This window comes from Dermacentor andersoni, chromosome 4 (assembly GCF_023375885.2).
Source record: "Dermacentor andersoni chromosome 4, qqDerAnde1_hic_scaffold, whole genome shotgun sequence".
NCBI classification, from domain to species: domain Eukaryota; kingdom Metazoa; phylum Arthropoda; class Arachnida; order Ixodida; family Ixodidae; genus Dermacentor; species Dermacentor andersoni.
The window spans coordinates 174,426,595-174,453,753 of record NC_092817.1 but is presented as its reverse complement, the minus strand read 5'-3'; the positions used below and the strand labels follow the sequence as shown (position 1 = coordinate 174,453,753).

The 27,159-nt window shown below is 43.7% G+C and overlaps 1 protein-coding gene across 1 annotated transcript in view; it reads left to right on the top strand.

The window, feature by feature from the left end:
• LOC126530668 (uncharacterized) overlaps positions 1–27,159 on the top strand; it is a 58,799-nt gene that overhangs the window by 13,429 nt on the left and 18,211 nt on the right. The window contains exons 2-3 of the mRNA XM_055070714.2: positions 1,758–2,037; positions 16,398–17,903. Coding sequence (XP_054926689.2) covers positions 1,766–2,037; positions 16,398–17,903 — 1,778 coding nt within the window. The 5' untranslated portion in view covers positions 1,758–1,765. The remainder of the gene's footprint in view (positions 1–1,757; positions 2,038–16,397; positions 17,904–27,159) is intronic.

The following is a 27,159-nucleotide window of genomic DNA, read 5'->3' as shown; positions in this document are numbered from 1 at the left end:
CGACAGGCTAGCTGGGCGTTTCAACGGGACGGTGGAGGCATAAACTCATGCTAATGAAGGAACATTAGCGTAGACATATGTGAGCTGCCTGATCGGTCTCCACGGTCCAGCCACCCATTGGCGCAGAGCTTAACAGCCAAACAAAGAGCTAATATTCCTCTAACTAAGTGTAAAACCTTTTAGACATTTACAAAAACAATGTGTTAACGATTACACTCCTGCAAAAAATTTACACCAGCAGCAAAGAATACATTTTTTTAATGCTACTGTGTGTCGTTGAGCTCTGTGCCACCAGGTGGCTGCACAGTGCAGACCATTCACATTTGTGCTTCTGTTCATCCCCTGAAACGACACGCAAGGGGACACGGCCATGCCCTGTCCCTTTGCACTTGCATTTACCCTAATACCGGACTCTCGAAACGCTATTGCGCTAGTAATCTTCCGGTGTAAAGCGACGGCCACAACCGCACAAATCCTAGCGCCGATCGGATAGCGACAGTCCAATACGCAGCCAGTCCGCTTGTCTGCTGCCTTGCAGAGGGACACGATGTCGCAGCTTGACATATTGCCAGTCGCTACGTTTGCAGTCCACAACGCAACAAAGTCGAATCATAGTGCTCGCAAAAAGACTGATACCAACTCTGACCGCGGAGCTCTCGTCAAAATGGAGCACATTGTAACACAAGCAGACGATGCTTGCTGTGTGCCGGAAGTGCTTAAGTGTAGTGAGAAATTGTTCTTGTGCATCCTGTTTATGTTACTTTCTTTTTATAGAAACAAATTAACTAACATTACAAATATTACGAACATCATTTGTTCACCATAAAGGTGGAAAAATTATCGATGAAGCACCCTGGGCAGCCAATCGGATAGCTCGCCCACATGACATCGATTGGGTGATTTACGTGATATGGGTAGGGGGGGCTGAAAATTCCGCCGAGCAGTGTGCTGCCATCGGCAGCGGTGTCCATTTTTAAAACCTTATATATTACACGATTTACGCGGAGCACGTAGATGTATCAGTTTATGATCAGAAGGACCTACTCTAACGATTCAGTGCATTTGTAGAAACTCGTCAACATCGTTTCAGGGTCCCTTTAAGTTTCTTGCTTCATGGAGCAATAGTATTGTCAAAAAACCAATTTGTAGCACACCTATGAGGTGAATTGGAGCTAATTTCAGTTTTCTCAGAAATAATTTTTTTAACTTCCTTGCAACTGCCAGCCTTGACATTTAGGCACCCAGAGCAGTTTTTTTTTTTTTAGTAGAAAGGTTCATGCATAATAAGTGGTATAACAGAAACAAAGTTGTAAATGCTGGCTTCAAAACGTAGTTATTTTTACGCTATTTCCTGCCACTTTGTTCCCATACTGCAAGAACTGAAGTTGAACTTAAGTAATATATATGGGCATTAATTGATTGGAAATGCTTGAATCATTGCATTCTCTACCTTTCAGGCTGTCGACCAGTGCGCTGAAATTAAATTTTTATTTTGCCATTTTCTTGCAATAGAAGCCTGAAACAACGGTATGGGAGAGATAACTGGCCTTTACACAGTAATATTTGAAATCAGCATGAAAGACTGAAGCATGCATAATTTCATCAAATGAAAATTAAATGATCGCAGAAAAACCAGGCTGCCCACATAAATTATACCGCCGATTTCATTATCTACGTCAACAGCAATTCATGGCGAAACACTTCCAAGCGCTAGCTCAGCATCAAGTGTTGTTACATTCAGCGATTCTCCTTCACAGGTCTGCTCATGGGGAAACTGCAGCAGCAGCAACAGGGCAATGACCCTACTAGCACCAGTGGCAAAGAGCATCCCTGCCCCTGTTGCAAGCGGGTCTTCCCAACCGCCGAGCGGCTGGCAGTGCACGTTAAGGTGCACCAGGGTGGCCCCAAGCGACCACTCAAGTGCAAAGAGTGTTGCCGCAGGTTCCCCCGCATCGACAAGCTGCGTGCACACCAGGTGGTCCACCGGGTTGGCAAGCCCCATCAGTGTGAACTCTGTGGCAAAGCATTCACGCACAAGTGAGCTTCACTCCCCCTTGCCAACCTTGGTGCATTCCGCGCTATGGCAGCAGCTACGGCGAACCGCGTGTGTGCTTTAAAGCCAACTACAAGTTGGGCGGACAGCTATTTCGCTCTTCGTTAGCTTGACACAACTGATTGGGAAGCTGAGAATTTCAGGACAAGCGATGGAACAGGAAAAGATGGGTGTAGTTCTCAGGTACCTGAAGACGGCAGTAAGAATTAGAGAACCAACTTGAGTAGCTGGTAGGCTGGTTGGAGAGGAAAGACTGCCAGAGTTGGGTGGGTCACGTAATGCATAGATCAGACGACCTTGTGGTCCGTCGATGTAACAGGGTAGGCACCCAGTTACTGTCATTACTTTGGCTGTCTGTGACATGTGAGCTCCTTTCACAAACATGCTTTCTCAGTACTGCTGCTTGACGTACCTCAGAATGGGAACACCAGTTGACAGAAGTGGACATTCATGGATGAATAAGCAAGAATGGCACAATTGAACTTACTTAATTGGATCAAACCAATTTGTGTAGCTGCATTTACATTAAGTAGACCAACTTGGAAATGGAAAGGTTCAAGAAACGGAAAAAGGCGTTAGCCCCATGTAGCGTGTTGCAATTTGGCTACATACCAAATCTAAGCTCATACATCCAAATTTGACACTTAAGCGAGAGAAATCTTTACTTTGGCATCATACATGGTCAACCAGCAAAAACTGTCAGCGTTTCGCCATCTCTTACTCGGAGAACACTGCAAGAAACTTGTGCAGCTGCGTCCACTGAGATGCATAAGTAAAGTCTTTCCATCTCTGCACTACCGACTGTTTTACAGACTGCCAGAAAGTGTGTTATGGTTAATCTGCGAAGTCCGAGTTTGTTCGCTGCGAAAACATGTGAAAATAAAGGCACTGTTTTGTGCTAGATGCCCGTTTCAGCTTTCCTTAAATAAGCCTACAAATCTCACCCAGGGTAGTAAACTGTGTCAGAATAACTTTAGATGTTATGACCTTGCATACAAGTGCTTCCAAGTTCAATCGGAATGTCTTTCTCCAAGCAAGAAAATTGAGGCTGTAAAAGTTTAAGTGAAGCTTTCTTTCATGTTTGTACAAATGTCACACGAGTGTAATGCTAATGGTGTAAATGTTCAAAGGTAACGCAGTCACGGAAATGTAAGGTAATTAGTTCGCTAATGCACCAGCAGGGCCAAAGGCATTACCAAAGGGAGGGCTTCCACCAAACAAACAAAATAAATGAACGAAAATACAGTGAGCAAGAAAATAAATTACAGAGGCTTCTTTTTGTACAATTTCAGCCACGGCTTCAGAGCATACCGAACACGTAGCTGTAAAAATATGGTACAGTAAAACATTTTCACTTCTTATTTTACGAGACCTAAAATAAATGTTGAAGTTAACATCACCAATTATCAAGGGTATCTAGAGAACAAGAAGCAAATGCTTACTACATAAACACACATTTATTTAATAAATGAATCGGCAAATCCTGTTTTCATTTTGCACAAACGCAGTGTGTGGAAGCTGCAATTCTTGTCGTCTTGTGACTGATTAGTCCTCGCAGTGGCGAAGGCCTCTTGAGTTCCTTTGCGGTGAGGCCACGGCACAAAACCCTTCGTCCGAGATATGCTTATGACAACCGCGCACACATTCCAATTATTTTTTTGTCAGTCAGCGGGTCGGCAACAGACCATCTGTTCATCGTGATGTAGCCACAGCGGGTTCAATTCCAGCATGCCGGAAGCACAAGGATCCCACTTCATCAGCTGCTTTTACCTTGTTTGTTTGCATGCATATTGCACTGAGCTTAAACGAAACTACTGCTCTGTGATAGCTGTGAACACGAACATGGACAGCGACCACGCAGTTCATAGAGCACACAACGGACACGGACTGAGTCAAAACAAAACTACTGTTTGCTGCAACCGCTGTGATTTAAACTGCAGTCACTATCGACACAATCTTAAATGGTGGCCATGCAGTTCTGAAGGCACACGGCCAACACACATACTAAGTCAAAAGATTTGCCACAACTACTAGGGACGAAATCATGGTCGCTGTCAATGTGATCCTGGATAGTAACTGCGCAATTTTGCAGGCACCCAGCTAATGCGGTGTTGTACGCAATGGTAAATGCAAGATTAAAGGTTATAAAGACACAAACAGGTACAAAGCCTTCTGTCATTTCTGTCGTTCCCATATGGTTTCCACTGATGACCACAGCGATGTGGACTCCGCCACTTCATTTCCTTTGGACCCTTGCGGCACTCTTTCTAGTGTTGCATATACCCGGCGCTACACACTCTTCAAGGTCCAAGGGTTGTCCGATTTAACCAGTGTGCGGGCAAACACGTCCAAAGTAACGAGAGCCTAATGCCATTAAGTAATTCGTGCACCTGCCTGGACTGAAGGACAAGTCCAAATGATCTGTTTTAACTTTAGTCATTAAAGCAACCCTGAAACGATTTTGACAATTTCGTAGAGATGTACTGAGTAGTTAGAGTAGGTCCTTCTGATCATTAATTGATGCATCTAAGTGCTCCGCGTAAGGCATGTAATTTATCATAAGGTTTTAAAAATGTACTAATGTACTAATTTACATTAAATATGTACAGTAAAATGTACTACACAGATTTCCACAGATATTGAAATACCGGAGCTTCGTTCACTGCACTGTCGTCGCTGAACCTGCGATGCATCATTGCACGTGGCCACCCGTGTTCCTGACGTGTCATCTGGATCAGACCTCATTCGGGAAGCGGAAGTGTCATTGGCTGCCTGACGGACGTGGATTACTACATGCTGTGATTACTACACAGGTTTCCACGGATATTGATATACAAGAGCTTCTTCATTCACTGCATTGTCGTCTCTGAGCCTGCGACGCATTGTTGCACATGGCCACCCGTGTTCCTGACGTATCATCTGGATCAGATCACATTCGGGAAGCAGAAGTGTCATTCGCTGCCTGACGGATGTGGATTACTACACGCTGTGATTACTACACAGGTTTCCACGGATATTGATATACAAGAGCTTCTTCATCCACTGCATTGTCGTCTCTGAGCCTGTGACGCATTGTTGCACATGGCCACCCGTGTTCCTGACGTGTCATCTGGATTAGACCTCATTCGGGAAGCGGAAGTGTCATTGGCTGCCTGACGGACGCGGATTACTACACGCTGTGATTACTACACAGGTTTCCACAGATACTGATATACAAAAGCTTCTTCATCCACTGCATTGTCGTCTCTGAGCCTGTGATGCATTGTTGCACATGGCCACCCGTGTTCCTGACGTGTCATCTGGATCAGACCTCATTCGAGAAGCGGAAGTGTCATTGGCTGCCTGACGGACGTGGATTACTACACAGGTTTCCACGGATATTGATATACAAGAGCTTCTTCATCCACTGCATTGTCGTCTCTGAGCCTGCGACGCATTGTTGCACGTGGCCACCCGTGTTCCTAACGTGTCATCTGGATCAGATCACATTCGGGAAGCGGAAGTGCCATTGACTGCCTGAAGGACGCGGATTACTACACGCTGTGATTACTACCCAGGTTTCCACGGATATTGATATACAAGAGCTTCTTCATCCACTGCATTGTCGTCTCTGAGCCTGTGACGCATTGTTGCACATGGCCATCCGTGTTCCTGATGTGTCATCTGGATTAGACCTCATTCGGGAAGCGGAAGTGTCATTGGCTGCCTGACGGACGCGGATTACTACACGCTGTGATTACTACACAGGTTTCCACAGATACTGATATACAAGAGCTTCTTCATCCACTGCATTGTCGTCTCTGAGCCTGTGACGCATTGTTGTACATGGCCACCCGTGTTCCTGACGTGTCATCTGGATTAGACCTCATTCGGGAAGCGGAAGTGTCATTGGCTGCCTGACGGACGCGGATTACTACACGCTGTGATTACTACACAGGTTTCCACAGATACTGATATACAAGAGCTTCTTCATCCACTGCATTGTCGTCTCTGAGCCTGTGACGCATTGTTGTACATGGCCACCCGTGTTCCTGACGTGTCATCTGGATCAGATCTCATTCGGGAAGCGGAAGTGCCATTGGCTGTCTGATGGACACGGAAACTAGAAGAGCTGCTACTGGCTTCAACTAGCTTCACTTTGGCAGCAGTGGCAGCAGCGAGCACCTGCACTTACGCTGTGATTACTACGCAGGTTGGTGCATTAGATCCTGTCTCCACTATGCTTGTTGCTGCTGCTGCTGCCTAAAAGCAAAAAGTGGGCATATCTGTTGTCTCTTTTCGTCATGCCTCCGGAAGTTGCAAAATTCATCTAGTATTTCAGACAGGAAATGCGTGAAATGCAATCTTCACTTGAAGAAGAGCTACGGAAACAATTTAAATAACTGAAGCTGTTTATCGACTTCAGTCATCAGTGCGACATCATGGCCACACGCTGCAGCCAAATTGAAAAAGAAAACTCTGCACTGAAGAAAGAAAATGCTGCATTGGCTTCTCGGTGTGAATTGCTCACACAGTTCGCACATAGCTCAGAATAAAGGATAACAAGCCTCGAACAGTATTCTAGAAATAAGAACATCGTGCTAAAAGGTATACCGCCCACAGAAAATGAAAGCGTGACAGACTTGGTAAAGTAAATCGGGGATGCTTGCGAAGAAGACATTAGGGAAGATGACATTGAACTGTCACCATGTGAGCAGGAAAGAGAGTGGGTGCCCAAACATAGTTGTGAAGTTCCGGGCACATGCCAAACGCGATGCACTTCTTGCAAAAGCACGCAACAAGCATAACCTCGCCTCTGACCTTGGTCTCTTGGGTAAGTCACCCGTCTATGCTAATGAGCACTTGTGTCGGGTCTTCAAAAAGCTTCTTGGATGAATGGTTGCCAAAAAGAAGGAAAAACAATAGAAGTACACATGGGTGAAGGAAGGCAAAATACTCGCAAGGAAAACTGACTCATCGAACGTGCTCCGTGTGACTTGCCCTGAGGACTTATATAAGATACGATAATCAACATTTAGCATACTAGCTGTCACCCCTGTCATAAAACATGGATATGTGTGATGTTGCTCTGGCACCGTCCGTTGTAACAGATCTTTACTCAGCTGAGGGTAAACCCTTATAATTTTTTCACCTGGACACCCAGTCTGCCAGAAACATGCAGGATGAACTTCATGGATTATTTTCTTGCTTTGGTTTTTCATATGACGTCACCATGTCTCAGGAACTGTCTGTGTACAAATAAGCAACCACACAAACCTTTAAAAAACGGACAGTCTATAATAGTTCAAGTTATAAATGTATTAACGTTAGAAGAACTTAAGATGGAGTTGCTGCAGATTGATTGGGGAGCAGTTTACAAACAATCGGACCCTGATAATGCTTATTCCGCTTTTCTAATGCTATTCAATTGTTGTTATACTGAATGATTTAAAAACAAAAAAGGCTCATTCTAAAAAATGAAGGAAGCCCTGGATTGTTAAAAGCATGTTAAAGTTGATCAAATGGAAAGATACTCTTTACAGGCATTTGTTGCAAACGAGATCTGGATGATTTGCGAATGTTTAAGGGATTTAGGAACAAAGTGACAGCAGTTATCAGACAATCCAAAAAGCATTACCTTCACAATTTTTTCGATGCCAAAGTGGTAAAACGTAGCGACAATGTCTGGAAAAGACTTAATAAAGTACTTAGCAGAGCAAGCACAAACCCCAACCATATTCCAGACCTAACTGTAGATGGTGTATCAAGATCGGGAACATCTCTAGCTAGCTATTTTAGTTCATTTTTCACAACTTTAGTTGCCAATCCTCATGATTCACTTAGCTTAGATTATCTTCTATATACTAACCGTTACAGCGCATTCCTGAAACCAACCAGTGCAGATGAAATTCAAATAGCATTTCTAATGTTCCGAAACAGCCCATCCCGAGATTGCGATGATATACAAATTGGACCAGTAAAATACATCATACATGTTATGGCTTCTATCCTTGAGCACATCTATAATATCTGCTTTGCACAAGGCAAATTTCCTAATGCAATGCAGTTAGCAATAGTGAGTGTAATCTTTAAAGGTTGCGATAACAAAGAAATGTTGAACTACAGACCAATATGTATACTTCCCGTGTTTTTAAAGGGCATAGAAAAGTTAATTACCGATAGAATGACTACCTTTTGTGACAAACTTAACATACTGACAAATTCCCAATTTGGATTCCTCAAGGGTCATTCGGCAGAGTTGGCACTATTAACTCAAAAAGAACTAATCTTCAGTGCTATAGGAAACAAGCTTTAAGCCCTAGTCTTCGTTGACTTTTCTAAAGTGTTCGATAGCATTAATCACAAGACATTATTAAAGAAACTTAAACTCTGTGGCTTTATTGGAGTATTTCTACATTTACTAAATACAACCTACAATATCGCCGCTAGTGGCTTATCTCAACACTCGTACTTCTTACGGCATGAAAATTAACTCTGGAATACCACAAGGAAGTATCCTTGGGCCCTTGTTGTTTAGTCTTTATAGTAATGACATCACAAGGATTGATGAAACCGTGAAGTTAATTATTTATGCTAACAATACTAGCTTGTTTTTTTACGTCTTCTAATACTACTGAACTAGTACGATGCTGCAATCACGTCCTTAATAAACAACATAAATGGAGCTCATTCAACTCGCTAACTATTAATAGCACTAAAACTAAAGCTGTGCTATTTCAAGCAAAAAAATAGAGATACCATAATTAACTGCGACCTCATCATAGGTACTTCTATAATTGAACTTGCTCCCTGTGCCAAGAGTCTTGGAGTTATATTTAATACACACCTAACATGGAATAATCACGTTGATTTCATTTCCAAAAAGGTTGACAGAGTTGTTGGCATACTAGCAAGATTACGTTTCTGTTTACCACAAACCGTTAAAGTGCCAATATACAATTCGCTATTTTTATCGCACATTAACTATTGCCACCTTGTCTGGTGTAGTACCACCACAACTAACACTACTAAGCTGTTGATATTGCAAAAAGAAAGCTGTTCATGCAATTGCTAATGGACCGCGTCTCGCTCACACAGAACCACTTGTTAACAGCCTTTGAGTAACCACCATAAATTCCATCTGTAATGATTTACTGTTTAAGTGATGTATAGGAAGCAAAAAACAAGGCAGCAATTTGATTCAGGAAATATCTAACCTCGCAAGAAATTATTACGATTACGATACACGGCATAATGAAACATGGTCTGTTCCGAAAACACGAACCAACTACGGTGCACAGTCACTGAATTACAGACTACCATCATTACGTAACTCACTTGACAATGCTGTGTGATTTATTTCTGTATCATTTTCATCTTGTCAAATTATGTTTCTTGCTTTGGATTGCTGCTACACATTCCTGTATCGTGAAACATGTTTGTAAGTGCGGCTTTTGTATAACTAAATGCCAACTCTTTTTAGTAGATCTGTACAACTTATTAAATTAAATTGTGAAGTATGCTTGTAAGTGCTGTATTTGTATTATTAATTGCTGTAATGCCAAATTCTTTTTATTTTATTTCATGGGCCTATGTCAAGCCACACTCGTATTGCTTTTTGCCCATGTTCCTGACATTGTGTAATCATGTCGAATAAATCTGTCTGTAAATAGCTGCCGATCGCAGCACACCGCTTGGCTGAATTTTCAGCCGCCCCGAACGGTTTGACGTAAATTGCCCTAATGATGCTAGTAGGGTGAGCTATCCAATCGGCCACCCAAGGCACGTCATCGATAATCTTTCCAACTTTAGGGGGAAGAAATGTTGTTCGTAATAGTAGGAATGTTAGTTAATTTGTTTCTGTAAAAAGAAAGTAATGGAAACAGAATGCACACAAACAATTTTTTCTTACACGTAAGCACTTCAGGCACACAGCAAGTGTCGTCTGCTTGTGTGACAATGTGCTCCGTTTTAACGAGAGCTCTGCACTCACTGTCGGTGTCAGTCTTTTCGCAAGCACCATGATTCGCCTTTGTTGCATTCTGGGCTGCAAACGTAGCAACTGGCAATATGTCAAGCTGTGGCATTGCGTCCCTCTGCAAGGCAGCAGATGAGCGGAGTGGCTGCAGCACATCGGACTGTCGCTATCCGATCGGTGCCAGAATTTGCGCGTTTGCGGCCGTCACTTTATACCAGAACATTACTAATGCAATAGCATTTTGAGAGTCCGGTATTCAGGTAAACGCAACCACAAGGGGCTTGGCTTGGCTGTTTGACTGTGCCATATCACAGGATGAGCAGAAGTTCAAACGTGAATGGTCTGAATGGTGCAGCCACCTGATGGCACAGAGCTCGACCAAACACAGCAGCAGTAACGAAGTATGCTGGTATGAATTTTTCGCAGGAGCACAATCGCTAACACATTTTTTTTGTAACTGTTTCAAATGTTTTACACTTAGTTAGAGCAATATTAGCTCTTTGTTTGGCTGGTTAAGCCCTGCGCCACCAGGTGGCTGGACCGTGCAGACTGATCAGGTCGCTCACGTACGTCTACGCTAAAGTTCCTTCATCAGCTTGGATTTGTGCCTCCAACCATCCGTCGAAACGCCCAGCTCACCTGTGGTTACTGGAATACCAGACACATTCGGTGCTGCGACAGAATGCTCGCAGTGCATGCTGCTTCGATAGCTCTCGCTTGGGGTCGACTGCCAAGCAACTGGCAATGAGGTTGGAGAGACTGTTGAAGCTTGGGCAAGTTGGCGTGACATTCTTTTTACAACAGCGCAAAGGACTAGGATGAGATGAGTGCACGTACACAGCGCTGTGTATGTCCACTCGTCTCGTCCTTGTGCTTTGCGCTGTTGTAAAAAGGTTGGAGAGGCTTTGCGCACTCGCCAGAACCAGAAGTCAACCAGAAGTAGATGACAGGATGTCCCATCATGACACAGAGCCAGTGAAGGCAGAGCACAAGCGAAGCTTAGTCCCGATCACTCGGTGAACGAGTTGAGGAGAAAATGCATGGCTATGGAGGAGGGTAACTTGTAATCGTCTGTAGCTCTCTTGATATGAGACACTTGACACAAATTGGGGGGCAAATTATTAACTTTAGCTGTACCCTATGCGTCTACGAAATTTGTCCAAACCTTTAAAGAGGATTGACATAGCAAGGTTTCACTGTATATACTCATGTGCAGATGGTTATAAATGTAAAGAACACAGATATCTGTATACAATGTTGACTAAACAGCTCAAAATTGTTGATTATTTATAAGTACAACTTCTTTGGAGAGGTGGTTCTAGTCAACAGACAAACGAGGCAGAAAGCACTGAAAGAAACAGTTTAATGTGACATGGTTCAAGACCAATGTTATAATGCTGATCAAATTGAGATGTTGTAGCAGCGTTGAGAAATTATATTATTGGGCAGAGGCAAAGGAAGGTAGGCAGTTGAACTTTGATGTAACAAACTTCAGTAATAACGAAATTGTCGATGCAATAGCATATTAAATTTTCATAAGATGCCTAATGAACACCATGTGTTTTTATTTCTTTAACCTCTATATAATGAAGTGTTTTACCTGCAATTTCATTGTAACGAAGTTTCAGGGCTGCTGCAAATGGAGGTAATAAGGATTAACTACTACGGGTGCCACTGGTCAAATGGTTGAATTGCAAAAGGTTGTTTGTGAACACACCTTTGAAGTTGCACACCGTGTGGGAAAGAGAGGCTGGCGAAGCGGTCCACAAAACAGTCAGCCATGGCGTCAGAGACCAGCCAGTGCGTGTCACTCTGTCTCGCAGGCCATATTCTGTTAATGCAGTGTTGAACAGCAAGCACTACAGGGCAAACATATTGGTGCATCGTATTGTGCATTCGTATCGGTGAATTATGGTATAGTGGGAGGATTTGTAGCATGCCTTCCATTGAGAAACAAGCAAGGTGCTGTGCTGAATGATTACACCGGGCACGAGAAGTTGTAAACAGTTCAGCTTCACTGTCTGGAACTGCCGAGTGCATACCACTAAAGGCACACAATGTAAATCTGCAACGGCAGACTGGTGCATTGTGTGTCTATTCTCATTGCACATCAACTCAGAATCGTGGCTCCTATACAATGATGCAATCGACTAATCAAACTAATAAAAAAATAAGCTGCTATAACATTACCACTGTGACCGAGTGTGACCAGTTCAGGTGTGTGTCGACGCTGGCTGCCGTTGGACTGCCCGACATAAACATGCTTGTGCAGGAAATGCAGATTTCCAGGGAATGGGCATCGGTACATGGAGCAATTGTTTTCCGGGACATTGCGGTAGGGAGGGAATGATGTGTCTGCAGTTATTTTTTTGTTTTTTTGTCAGTCATTTGTTTAACAGCAACGTATAATGTGTCAACAGATATTCAAACACCACTGTTTTATCTGCATTCCCCCAACTTCATGCTATAACTGGCTGTCTGCACCTCGTCAGTCGATTTTGTTTCTCTTCTCCTCTCGGCAACATGTTCTGCACAAGCTTCTACCACTCTGAGCTTTCCTTAAATTACTTGTGCCACTTTACCATAAAAATTTCCCTTAAACCACGTAAATTCCTGTTCATGACTGTTCCTAAATGAAAAAATTAAAGAACACCACCACCTATGGTTTTAGACTTGACTGCATTTTTGCGGCAGCTTTTTGCATGGTTAGGCGAAGCACGGGGCACACTCTTGACTAGATGAGAGTACTGAGTACTGTGAGAGTACTGAGAGATGAGTACTGTGAGCAAATGAAGGTGCCTTTTCCAGTGTAAGCACAAAAATAATGTAGGGTGTGTAGCCTGAGTACACAAATCAAGTAAGCGAGACCGGCTGTACAGACCAGTGACAGCGTAACGCAATGGTGGGAGCTGCGACTTGTACTACCTAGGCAATTCCATTGCTTGGGGACCGTGTACTGCTTGTCGTAGTGGCTGGGTCTGCCTGCCTTCACTATGGTTTGTCGGAGCAAGGAGCACCCACTTTTCGTGACCTGTCTTCCAGGTGTTAGTACACAAGGTTGTGTGTATGTTTTTCAAGCATGTTTTGAGCTCGAAAAACTACGCATGCCCAAAACAAGCGACACTTGTGTTACTCTATAGGGCAGAGTCTTATCTGTACTGCCCAGTCAGCCTTGTTCGCCTCCAGATTGCACTCAAGTTCATTCAAAACTCCAACCTGTCAGCCCCATACTGTGCCCGATATGGTGTTGTTGTTATAAATATATTTCCAATTATTTATCTAGCCTCTTGAGGCATGAGTAGCGATACTAAACACAAGGCCCTATTGCTTGAGGAGGCCAGTAACTTGCAAGCAAATCAATTGGCAAAAGGAGAAAAAAATATGTCCTTTATTTCGGGATACCACAGTGATTGCTTTTCGCAATCATGAAGTTGAAAGAAGCTATCCTTGACTCCATGAGCAAGGGACAGCTTCCCGGCAAAATTGATTGGAAGATTAAAACTACTTTTATTGCAAATAAAAGTTTGTGTTGCCTGTCAGCATCTCTTCTTGTAAATCGGCTGCTGCTTGCGTGCTTTGCCTAAAGGTACATGCTGTCTTTGTGACCCCCCCATCCTCATGCCCCTGTTGGGCTCACAGGACTTTAACGAATTTTTATGGTTGGCAGGTAAACATAGTCCAGCAACGGAACAGCTGTGTCAATTGTGGCAAATTGGGCCAAGGACAGCGCATTGATCTATCCTACTACAAAATGGCATTTTAGTGGAAAATTGCACCACGCCTGCGCTAAAGATGCATAAGAGCCACCTCGCTAGCAAAACTGAAACCTAAAGCATGCTATCATAGTCGTAATCAAGGGGAATCGAGCGACCATAGCCCATGTACACAGCCGACGCTGCTGATGCCATCGGTCCTTCATTTGCTGTTTTTGCTCTTTCGTTGCCTCTCTCTCTGGCGCAGGTTACAACGTTCTGTTGCTGTGCGGTCTTGTTTGTGCCATTTGTGGGGCAGCTCTGTATTCATAGTACTACTGGGATGCTGAGCTCTCGTAATTAGGCTGTCAAATCAAAAAGCAGCTTCGGTAGTGTTCATTTGCACATCGTTTAGAATAGGAATTGACGGTGCCATAACTTGTGATGCGCATGCTCGGCCGCTGGCTAGAAGGAGGAGGAAAAAGAGAGAGAAAGACAGGGAGGTTAGCAACGGCTGGCCAATAATTTCCTATTGGTGGGGACCTTCTTTGTAAGCCTGCATGATTGAAAGGATACATCCCGTTATTGTCATTCAAAGAAACTTTCACGTGACCCAGTGCACAGTTATGCAAGAGGGACTCTATGCATTCAAAGTAAACAAATCTCTGGACGTCCTCACTGTAACTTCGGTTTAATCGCGAACATCCTGTGGATATAGGGTATTACTGCACGTCCTTGTCCTATGACTTTTATATTTCATATTTATTTCTGTTAATATTGACACCATTTGGTGTACAAATTTATGTTGGACATTGTGCCAAAAGTGCTTATCGCCTTGTCAAATCGGCTCTTTTTGTGTGCCGAGATCTGCTCTGAGAGGTCAAATGGCTGTTCCACTGCTGATAGCCTTAGACAGTGGAACGCAGCAACTGGCATCAGATTAAGATTTTGCTGTGTACATGTGGCTGCCTATAGAAGCATTTCAGAAAAAAAGAAAGCAGTTCTTTTCAAGTTTTTATTTTGAATGTTGAGGACGTAAATAACAGGGAGGAAAAGTGTGAAAGTTGACAAGAAGGTAAATGAAAAAAGAAACAATGAAGTCCAGGAAACATCGGTGAAGCGCCACCAGTGGTGCACTATCGGTGAGCGACGCTTGCTTGTAAGCCTGAGCTAACTCTTGTTCCAGGAGGTAATGGCTTCCAAGCGATGCTGTGTGAGAGCGTGCAGGCATGAGCATTTGGTTATCATCGTCACCCTATTTATTGGACTACTATTGTGGCATATTTGGATTTTAATTTTCCCCACTTCTTTCCACTTGGAACACTGGGAAGAGCAGTTTCGTCAAGTGAATGCGACTCCCACTTTGTTTACTTCTCAAAAGGAGATTGCAAGCATGCAGCTGTGAACGTTTGCTCCGGCAAACACTGCACAAGGCATTGTAATGCTTAGTGCACATTACATTTTGCCAGCTATCTAGTCACAGCTTCACATTGCAAGCGAAATTATATACATATATTTTTTTGCATTAAATGAGGGTTCTGTGCCTTGAAATCCTAGAAAGAATGCTGGCAAGTAACAGAATGTTGTAATTAAATTAATTTAATAGCTTTTTAGGAACCACGTTTTGTTTTACTTCCAGGAAGTGTATGTGTTGTGAGATTGTGACCCAGAAAGTGGCCACACAGAAGCAGGACGTCGTGATGTTTAGGCAGTCTCTCCGGCTTAGTCACCTAAGATGATGTTACCCGTGACTCAGCTGTGTGTAACAGCGTAGCAGGCGACCGATGAAGCTGGAGCGAGTGCCAAAACACGATGGCCTGTTCCCACATGACCACCTTCTGCATCACGACACTTCCTGGGTAGTGAAACCAAAACTGACTCCTGAAAACGTGTTATATTAAAAAGCAAGATATCCCATAAACATAAAACAAAGTGACACCATCGGAGGCATTCATCCATCTAACTTTGTCTGCCACTGGGCTGTCTAAAAACTGTCATCACTATTGGTGACATATAGCTCGCTGATGATGTCTGTCTCATTGAAGACACTGTCACTACACTCGATGCTTTCATTCAGCACTAAGTATTCCGAATTCTGCAATCAGTTTTCATGAAGCCGCACTTTCAAAAGAAATGGGGCATTGTGTGATCAGAAATCCCTACTATAGAGCATGAATGAAAAATAATAATGGATAGCCTGTATGCCATCTATCAGCCAAAGAAGGATCTCACCAGGACATTAAAATAGCGTTGATATGCACAGCTCGTTACTGCCATTGACATATGTAATGGACACATAGATGAGTCAGGTCCAACCTTTTTGCAATATAAAGAAGAAGAAAGCTTGGGGATAAGAAATACTTTTCTGCAGCACTTATATGGTTCATTTTAACTAATAATGACGATTTGCATTTCGCTGTCTAAATGCTGCGATCTTGCTGCCTCACCTCTAAAGGTTATGACTATAATGCGACAGTGCTTGGCACCATAGGTGTTATTCTCAAGTGATAATGTTTTTACGATACAATCTTTTTCATAAGATTTCACATTATATGGCACCAGACAAGGTGGGGAGCTTGGCACCGCACCAGAAATATTGTTGGCCATATACACACGCATGAAAAATCTTGTGAAATCGATTGTATCCCCTAAAGCGATTGCTGAGAATACCGCACCGTGTCTTTCATCACTGCAGGCAAACTCTCACGGAGCACCTTCTCCGGCACACGGGCGTGCGTCAGCATCAGTGTGACCTGTGCCCCCAGAGCTTCTACTTCCGTGCCGACCTGACCAGCCACCGGCGCCGGCACACGGGTGAGCGGCCATTCAAGTGTCGCGTATGCCCCCGCCGCTTTGTTGGCCATGCTGACCAGCTGCGCCACGAGCGGTTGCACAGTGGCGACCGGCCCTACCACTGCCCCATCTGCCAGCGCAGGTTTGGCCGCAACAGCGTCCTCGAGCGGCACTTGATGTGCCACACGGGCGAGCGACCATACCAGTGCCACCTCTGCCCTAACACATTTACGCGCTCCTACCTGCTCCAGGACCACTTGAAGGACCACCCACAGCCGCAGCACTACCTCGGTTCTCTGAGTGTGCACACGAAAATGAGAGGAAAGCCGCGGCAACGTAACATAACGGCTGCTGCTGCTGTCTCCATGTCAGCTGTGCCAGGAGGGCAACCCAGTTCAGCATCTCCATTACCTGCTCAAACAGTGGTGGCTGCTTCCACATCTTCTGTTCCTGGAAGGAAGCTTGATACAGCACCTGTGTCATCAGCCCAGGAAGCAGCTGCTGCTTCAACCTTATCTGCAATGCCAAAGGAGGTGCCGCATTCAGCACCTTCACCGCTGCACAATGCTGGTGCACCCAAAGTAAAACGGGCCTCGAAATGCAAGGCAAAAGGCAAGGTGAAAGGCAAGGCAAAAGGCAAGGCAAAGCCTATGTGCAGCCCAGTGAGTAGTTCATCTTTGTTGGGTTATTGCACCCTGTCCGAGGCGGAGCTCGGCAATGCATTTGTGCCCCCACTTTCATCTTCGGTAAACCAGAATTCGCACCTTCAGAAACATGTCTATGAAAGAAAGCCAGGAAACCTCAGAAACGCGCGGGCAAAGCAGCAGCAGAAGAACATGGTGGCTTCTGGCACCTCATCTGCAGTGGTGAGCAATGCGACACCTTATATACCATCCTCATCATCTCCACGACCTCCAGCTGATATGGCCGAGGTCAAACAGGCCTCGAGAGTTGATTACATGCACCGCCCAGCTACCGTCATGGTTTCGCCACTGTCACCAGAGACCCAGACCGCAAATCTGGTTGCGAGAGCTCAGCCCATGATGTATCCCCCGGGCAGCTACAGAATTTTGCCATCTCACAGTGATTTATATGCAGCAAGTGGGCAGGGGCTGGTTTCATCTTTCACTGACCACAGTTCGCTGGTCAGCGACCACGCGTGCAAAGTGTTGTCGCAGTATGCACTCGAAGGTGCTGCTTTCCTGCTCCCCCATGACGCTATGCCAGGTGGTGGTCACGGGGTGTCTGAAGTAGAGCCAGAGGCTGGCCTTTCGTGTCCACTGTGGGGAGACCAGGATCTGCAACAAACCGACAACCAGTGTATCACAGAACTGAAGGAGGAGCTCAATCTCATGAATTCGTTGTCTGCGTGCCCAGTTGTCCCAGAAGACATAGGAAGACACTCTAGGTATCTGTCTGCCGCACTTAGTCTCGTGTCATCGTGGTCAAAGTATTGCATCCTGCGCGAAGGCAGTTCTCCCTGAAGTGATACCAAAGATTAAGGATTTTGCTGTGTTTCTCTCTTGCTTTTGTGCAAATTAAGCACATGCGCAACCAAATGAAAAAAGTTTAGTCGAGTGAAGGTGGGCTCAACGGGTTGAGGCTTTGTGCCATTTTTTGGTTCTGTGAAAAGCAACATCGGTAAAAGAGCGACCATTTACTTTGAAAATGGAGTGGGAAGGGACAGTCATCTTAGTGAAGTTCAGTGCTCGATGTAATGTCAGCGGAGTATGAGCCATTGTCACAATGCAACGAAAAGGTGCTCTTTGACTGCGATGGTCCTTTACTTTTCATAATATGCTTTTTCTCACTACCGGTAATTGTTTAGCCGTTTAGCTCTGCTGTGGCAAGCTGAGGTCATTGCAAACACCAGTTCCATTATTATGTCTAAGGGTATTTGTGTGGACTGGAACCATTGAGGTGCTTTACTTCCACCTCTCCCTCCTGCAGCAATACGTGTGATACGCCTATTGCCGCTACTGTTGCTGCTGTTGTGCTTTGCCCCCCCCCCCCCTCTCCTCACTCTCCACCCACACACACACAGATATTTACAGCCGTTGAGGGAAATTGCGAGACTACCTTTGCTGCAAGTTATTCTTTGTAGTTTGTCTTAATGGAAGGTGACTGTGATATATTGTAAAGGCAAAACTCTAGCCTCTCCCATAGCTTTCTGTATTCTGTACAATGCCTGTCCAATACCAATGCAAACAGTGGAGCCAGTGACTTGCTGTTGTATATACAGCAACCAAAATCTGGGTGAGGTCCACTCTCTAACTAAAATTTTCCCCCAGCCCTAGGTTTCCTCAACTGGGCAGGCATAGTATAAGTACAATAAGCTGTATAAGCCTTGTCTCAGCCTGTGATATTTTCCTATGTAACCTGTGACTTCTTGCAACGTGGATTTTGACGCAACTAGCGTAACTGTCAGCTCCGTGATTGGACTACCATGGACCAGGATATGATTGGTGCGCTTACTGCAGCAGTTGTCTTGATCGGATTGAAGCCAGCTGTGATACTTGCAAGGTGCCTGACAATGTGTGAAACTAATTATTCGTGCTCTGTGATAGAATGTGTGGCTTCGTGTTCTCTGTGTTGGATGGCCATTCTGACATAATGACCTTCCCAAATCCACTGCTTGCTTGAAGGAGTGTACCAACCCGGTATTAACTGTTACCTTGCCCTTGCAACATTGTTATTCACTGCCAGTCAGTGTCATTAATTAGCTCTAAATAGTTTCAGAGGAGAATGCATACTCTGGTGTGCTAATTTTTACAACAGCAGTTAAAAACGTGGCAGCAAAGAATGACTGCAATTTAGCTACTTAGAAGGGTGTTGTGATTGCTCTGATCACATTTACTATTTACAAGGCCATGCAGAAGAATTTGAAGTTCTATAAGGAACACAATATTCCTTCCATTCAGAGGCTTTGCTTGCAGTGCATGGAACTTCACATACGTTTGTTAATAAAAGGAACATTTCATTTTTGGTGTCCCATTTTCTGCGGGGCTGTGGTGAATGCTTACCATTTCATAACATTGCTCTCTGTTCTGCTTTCTCCTTGCTTGTGGAACAGCCTATTTGGGTCTTTGAGCATGTGGTCACCAATCTTATCTTTTGTCCTTGTATTTGGCTTTTCTCGTGATTACTCTCAGACAGGTAGAAAAAAAGGGTCTCTGCTATGATTCTCTAGCAATACCTAGACGCCTGAAGAAGCTTGAGCAAAAGTTTTGTTTTACTTCCTGCTGACATGTAGAGCTTGGGAACCACATTCTGTGAAACATACCTTCTAAATGTAACCCTATCTAACTAGGAAGCACCAAACTAATTTTGCTGTACTGTGTGGGACGCACAGTCGGGACAGTGCCTTAAGAAATGTTAGCACCTTTCAGGCTTATCTTGTTCCCAAACAATAATCATCCTCTATCCTGAATGCCTTTCCTGTAATGCTGCACGCTTCCAGGCCACAAACAGCATGTGCATTATCAGCATGACATCGCATATTTTACAGGAGAGTAGTGAGCGCGGAGCTTCAAAGAAAATAAACTTAAGACAGATGAGAACCATCATTTGGAGGTACGATACGCCCTCAAAGGCGTAAACTTTTTTTAGAGTGTACTATTAAGCTGTTGCGGTAACTGCATGGTATTCAGTGGCTGGACAAGAATGTAGCAGCAAATGAATGCATGTTTGAGCAAGTACGTACTGTCAGTATGAAATCAAACACGAACAACTCCAATATGACTTCGGTGTGTTCTGTTTCCTGGTTCACCTGAATTTGTAATGGCAGCTTAGTTCTGGCTCCTACATGTACACTTGGCACTGATTTATGCATAGAAACTGATTACATTGGGATTACAAGTCACACTTACATGTAATTACTCTTATTAGGATTGCAAATTTGGCAAATGTTGCTTGCCCTGGTCGTAACGATGATCAGTGTGTCTCTTGTTTTCTTTCACTTGTGCCCATCATAAGGGGTGCTCTTGATAATGTAATTTTATCTAATAGATGGTGGTGTCCGTTATTTCCTGCTCACATTTCAATTTATACCAATTAGCATGTGCATGTGGGTTTGCACCCACTCGTCTTGTAAGCGAGCCAGTAATGAATGAGAGAACCCTAGGTGGTCATAATTAATCCAGAGCCCCCACTATGGCTCATTTCATAATCGGATCGTGGTTCTGGCACGTAAACCCCAGAATTAATTTTTAGAGCACAGCTCTTAAACTACAGTTCCTGCGACAAGCGTCGGCGTTCCCGGTATAACAGAGTGAACGAGCACAGCGAAAGGTGAAAGTGAACACGCCGTGTGGCGGGGGATGAAATAAGTGGCAAGAGAGAAGAGACGCAAGGAGGAAGGCAGAGAGGAGGGTGCAGTGGAACTATGAGGTGGAAAGGAGAGGAAGGTATGGCGAAAGCGTGAGAAAAGCGTAATGCGGCGACGGTGGCTACAAGACGGTGCCAGAGTAGCACGCGTCGTCTGGGAGCTTTGTTGGCAGAGGCTTCTATGAATTGCGCCCATGTGTCACCCCCGCGCTGGCCCCACATGCTGGCTCTCGCGATCTCCAGATTAGCCAGGCAGTGGCACCACACTTCACTCCATTTGCAACGTGCCGCACGAGACCGATTGTCCACGCCAGCCAATATGTCGGGAAATGAAGACACGTATATAGAGCTGTGCTCAAATTTTGCATTAGGAAGTATCATAATCGGTGGTGCATTACTTTTTTAAAGGGCACTCTTAATGTAGTAGAAAGTCCGGCAAGCCAAAACAGATGCAAAAACGAAAGACTGGTAACGATGCCTCATTCTGTGTCAGTTCCCTGTTACGTCACGGATCTTAATGTTATCCGGCCCATTTAACTGTCCACCGGCAAATGACTATGTTGCATTCTGAAGGAATGAAAAACTCCGTCTACCAAGCTTCAAGAACTGTTCCAGCGCGAGAAGCACTTTAATACAGGAAGGCAGTTTGGAATTGGATAAATCGCACTGACATACCGGCCCTGAGGTTCAAGTGTGAAATTCAAAAAAGGGAAGTTCCGTCCTCATTTTGACCAGTAAGTGAACTTCATGAAATGAGTGACAGTATGTTTGAAGGAATTACATTCATCTTATCTGATTCAGTGTTGCACTTTAGTTTCCCTCTAAGGAGATCAATTCATTGGACTGGCTTTTTGAAGGAGTGGAGAAACCATGCAGTACCCTTTTGTGTGAATCTTTCCTGTGCTCTTGACTTGTCACTGAGGCTTCATTCACACTTGGGAAGCAAAAAGAGAGCGCCAAAGTGGGCAGAAATTTATTTCCGTACGTGTCCAAGATGTTCACATTTGTTTTGCCACCACTTTCGCCAAGACTACCTACAGTGAGTGCACTTGTCCGCAAGGTTATGCTTGTCACTATGCCATTTCAAGCAATGAGTTCATTCATTTATCCATGGGTCATCTAAGAGGGGTTATCCAAAAGAAACCAGAGTAGTGCCGCACTGGATGGACCTATCGTAGTACGCATTTCTCCCGCTGGTTGAGCGTAGCGCAACTTGTTTCGAGCTCATTGCACCCGGCGGCTTCTCCCACGAACAATTTCTTCGGGTACAGTGAGTTTTTCTGTGAAATCAGTTTTGCGCACACCATTTTTTCTCGTGGCTGATATAAGTGAAGAGTGTGTTGCTGTGAAATTTAGTTTTTTGCTTGGGAAAAATGCCACACAAACTGCTGGAATGGTAAACACTGCTTGTAGGGAAGGTGCTATTGGAAAAACTGAAGTGTACGAGGGCTTTTCTTGGTTCAAAAAAAAAAGGGAAATGTCGATTCATGACAAACCTTGCCCCGAACATCCGTCAACTTCACAAAGGGATAAAATGTCGAGAAATGTTCTGCACTTGTGCTTGAAGACCGACAATGCACCGTTGAAGAGTTGGAGAAGTTGTCCGGCATACCTTGGAGCTGGGTACAGTGAAATTTAGTGGGAGATTTGGGAATGAAAATGGTCGCCGCGAAATTTGTACCTCAAATTTTGACAGACAAGCAAAAAGATTGTTCAGTGGGAGCATGCCGTGCTTTGAAAGAACAGCACCAAAGCGACCCAGACTTTTTTTCCAAGGTTACTGTTCATGGGACATGATGCTATTCATATGACCCAAGAAACCGAACATAATCGAGCCACTGAACGACACCATTGTCACCTCGCCCAGAAGAAGCATGCCAAGTGGAGTCGAACATCAAGACCATACTCATTTGTTTTTTTGTTGTGAAGGGGATAGTGCATTCAGAGTTCGTTCCACCGAGACAGACTGTTAATCAAGCTTTTTGTTTAAAAGTGCTGAACAGATTGCATAACAGTGTGCAACAAAAAAAGGCCGGGTTTGTTGAAGTTGAGGGACTGGTTTTTCTACCACGACAATGCACCAGCTCACAGAGCCATCTGAGTGCGCCAGTTTTTGGCAAAAAATAGCACGACTCCCTTTCCCCACGCCCCTTACCTATCTGGCCTGGCGCTCCTTGCAACCTGTTCTTTTTTTTTCTTCGAATGAAGAAGAAGAGCATGAACGATCTGATTTGGCGACGTAGAAGAGGTGAAGGAAGACATGAGAAAGCAGCTATCAGCCATCAAAACAGACGAGCTTGAAAAATATTTCGAAGAATGGAATTGCAGATTGGACAAATGTATTAAGTATAATGGAGAGTACTTTGAAGGTGACAAGGTTGTTTTGTAAAAAATAATTACATAGCTTTTTAAAAAGAATTCCAGTCACTTTTGAGTACCCCCTCGTATAGAAGTATTGCATCCAACTTTGGCCATAGACTTTAACTGATGAATAAATAGTTTTAATCCACTTAACCTGTTTTTTTTTCTGGAGATGCACAAGGAACAGCTTAAGAAGTGGGTGCTCCGAGAGAAGTGGTGATAGATTCACCTGGCTATGTAAAAGCATGAGAAGTTAGGACATGGTAACACTTTGCTGTTGCACCTTTTGCTAATCCCCACCTCCTCAGAAAGGTTCATCCAAATCTGGCTCTTGTGGAAGATGTTCTTGTAGAATAGAGGCTGTGAGTTTTATCGCATAGCACAGAGTAATTTTTCATTGCGTCGATAACATCATCGCTAACATCACCACTAACACTTTGGGCACCATGTTCTGTGTTTACATGCCAACGCAGCTCCCAACAATCTGTAACAACATTTAGCTTTTCAGTCTGAGAGCAATTCAGCTTGCTACCTAGTTTTCCATCCGCTTAGGCGGAAAAGCAGGTGGATTTCTGTGTTATTTTTCAGCTTTCACCCACTTTGACACAAAGTGTGAACGTAGCCTGAATGTTGGGCAAGCTTGGAGCATCTTGACACGCAAAAGTATTTTTGGTTATGGTCGCACCTAATGACATTAGCCTAAACGGGTGTTAAGGCAATTTTGTGCCAATTACCTTGCTGTCATCTTAATGCAAGTGGCTTCACTGTGCTAAGGCATGCAATGAATCCTGGTGCTGTTATGTGAGAATGCTATAGCATGCAATGAGTGGGGAATCATTTTTGATGCAACCCATGATGTTGGCTGGAACGGAGCTAAAACCTGCTTTTCCGCAATCATCATGGCTAAACTCTCTTGGTCTTATTACTTAGAGCTTATATATGGGACATTGCAATCAAATTTCCATTAAGCAGCCAGGCTGGCTTATTTGCTTTGACAAGCCTTTAAAGTTTTTTCCTATGCCACCAGCATGGCCCAAGACATAGGAACGCCAAGCTGGTATGTTTTGGCTTGTGCAATGGTACCGTAAGTGGAAGCAACACAAGGATAATGTTTACTATTCCAAACAATTTAAGAATCTGCGCAATAGATCCGTGTCGATGATGAGGGCACGAAAAAAAGCATATTACATGCGTCTCGTTGAACAGGCTTCTGGCAATTCACAAAAGGTCTGGAAAATAATAAACGAAGTTGCTGGCAAAGCCAGTTTCCGCCGTGTTCTCCCAGAAGAAATAGATCACAATACTACAGAAAGATTTAATTCCTTTTTCACCAATATCGGCCCATCATTAGCTGCTCAACTTCCCGAATCACAGCAAAATGCTGCATCCAATACAGTTCTCAATACTTTTGTAATGTTTGAAATCGAACCCCAGGAAATTACATCCATTATTCTCAGCTTACCAGGCAATAAATCTGCCGGACTGGACGGTATTTACCCACGCATACTTAAGGAAAACACTGATATCTTGGTCCCCATCTTATGCAAACTTTTTAATCATTCATTAAAATGTGCAAAGTACCCCTCTGTACTAAAGATTGCCAAAGTTGTCCCAGTATACAAAGATGGAGACCGATCCAACCCGTCAAGCTACAGACCCATTTCTGTCCTAAGTGTTATTAATATTTACGAAAAGATTTTATCCAGTAATATTTGCAAATTCTTAGAAAAATATAACCTACTCTGTCAACAGCAACATGGATTTCGAAAACATCATTCAACGGCATCTGCAGTCCTAAGCCTGACTCAATTAATTAACACAGCATTACATGAAAACAAACTGACCGCTGTTGTATTTGTTGATTTAAAGAAAGCGTTTGATACTGTGGATCACGCTATTATGCTCAACAAATTAAACCACTATGGATTTCGCGGTGAAGCCTACAGCTTACTTTCCAGTTACATCGAAAACCGTCAACAAGCTGTAGTTATCAATAACATCATATCATCACTTAAATATTTACAGACCGGGGTTCCTCAAGGATCCGTTTTAGGGCCCATGTTATTTTCGTTATACTTGAATGATTTGCCGAAGGTCCTAAGTTGCTGTGATATTTTAATGTATGCTGATGACACTGCGATCATAGTGACAGCAGACAACCATGAGGATCTAGAAGCAAAGACAAACGCTGAATTGAAAAAAATTACACGCTGGTTTTTTACCAACAAGCTAACGATTAATTCAAGCAAAACCAAATATATGGTATTTAGTTCACGAGCAAAAGTCATTGACAGCTTCCAAATTGACATTTTCATTAACGGCCACTCACTAGAGCGAACACACTCATTTAAGTATCTTGGTGTCATTCTAGATGAACATCTTCACTGGAAAAATCAGATTAGCGCAGTCTGTTCAAAGTTGGCTTCTGGCTGTTATGCCTTATTACAGGCCCGTGATTATTTTAACACACATACACTGCGTACCCTTTATTTTACCCTTATTAACAGTCATCTAACATACTGTGTAGAATCATGGGGTTTAACATACAACACTTACCTTGATCCTATCCGGCGATTACAAAAACGGGCTGTCCGAATTATAACACAAAGCAAGTATACTGAACCAAGTAAACCAATTTTCCAGTTATTAAATATCCTTCCTTTCGATCTTTTGCGGTCTTTAAAGATAGCGCTGTGTGTAAACAACATAGTAAAATATAACCAACCTTTCAATGCCTCCCTGTTTCGCTCTCCTTCTCGACTCACGAGAAACCTCACACATAGTAACTTTAATCTGCCACCGAATAATAACATCTACAGTGAAAGATTGGTGCAGTTTTCAGGAGCCAAGGTTTGGAATGCTTTACCCCCAGAAATAAAACAGTCCCACGAAACTAATAAAGCATTAAGAACATACTTTTTGAGCCTTATTTGATCTATGTGACAGTCGTTCGCGGTTTGTGTTTGTTGTACAGTGTTGTTCACTACAGATCTTTATTCATTCTCCTGTAAAATGCATATTGTATTATTTTCTCCTCATTGTATAGTGTACTCTGGTCTTTCGCCGTGATTTTGGGCTTTCTATTTTACACAAGTGTTGTGTCATTGCCATCGTGTATTTTTGTATCTGAACCCCACACTAGCCTCTGGCTATGGGTTCAGTCAGTGTCTGATAATTTGTATGGCAAGAATAGAAATAAAACAACAACAACAACAACAAGAATACACCAGCCACGAATGCTATGGTGGGCAAAGTTGCAAAGCTACTATCCAAGTCTCGTATGAGATGTTTCCGCAGATGTTTTCTACAGTGATAATTGTTAACAAAAGTGAAAAGCAAAATATTGGAGGTTTTATCCAGCAGCTGCATTGTGATAAGGGTGGAATGCAAAAACGCTCATGTGCCATGCATTTGAGGACACATTAACAAAACTGGTGGTCAAAATTAATCCGGAGCCCCCCACTACAGCGTCATATTCAGATTGTGGTTTTAGCACCAGAAACCCTACAATTAATGTTTTCCTTTTATTACTCGTAGTGTAGTGTTTATGTCTTTATTTCTTGTAGAAGACATCATCAAAAAAGAACTGTTCATCCCCGCCTGGTTTCACCTGCAAGGTTGAGACTATTAAGAGCCATTGTGCCATCATTTTCACTGTGGTGCCATCACCATGGGTGTCAGTCTTTGTTGCACCAGCTTCTGCTCCTGTTTTGGTTGCTACTTAACGTTTTCCTTTGAGAGGGCCCTTTCTGCAACCTTTGTCATGTTCTCACCTTTCTGTCACGGCTCCACTGTAGATTTGTGGCTAATAGCCATTACCAGTGTTACTGCACAATGTTTTATGTTTCTCGTTTCTGGCTTCTGGAAATGCACACTATGACTGCACAGCTTTTTCTCATTTTTTCTACCTCTCATGCGGGTCACAGAGTGGACAGTGTTCAGTTATTTGTACTATCCCTATCGGTAAGGATCTGTGA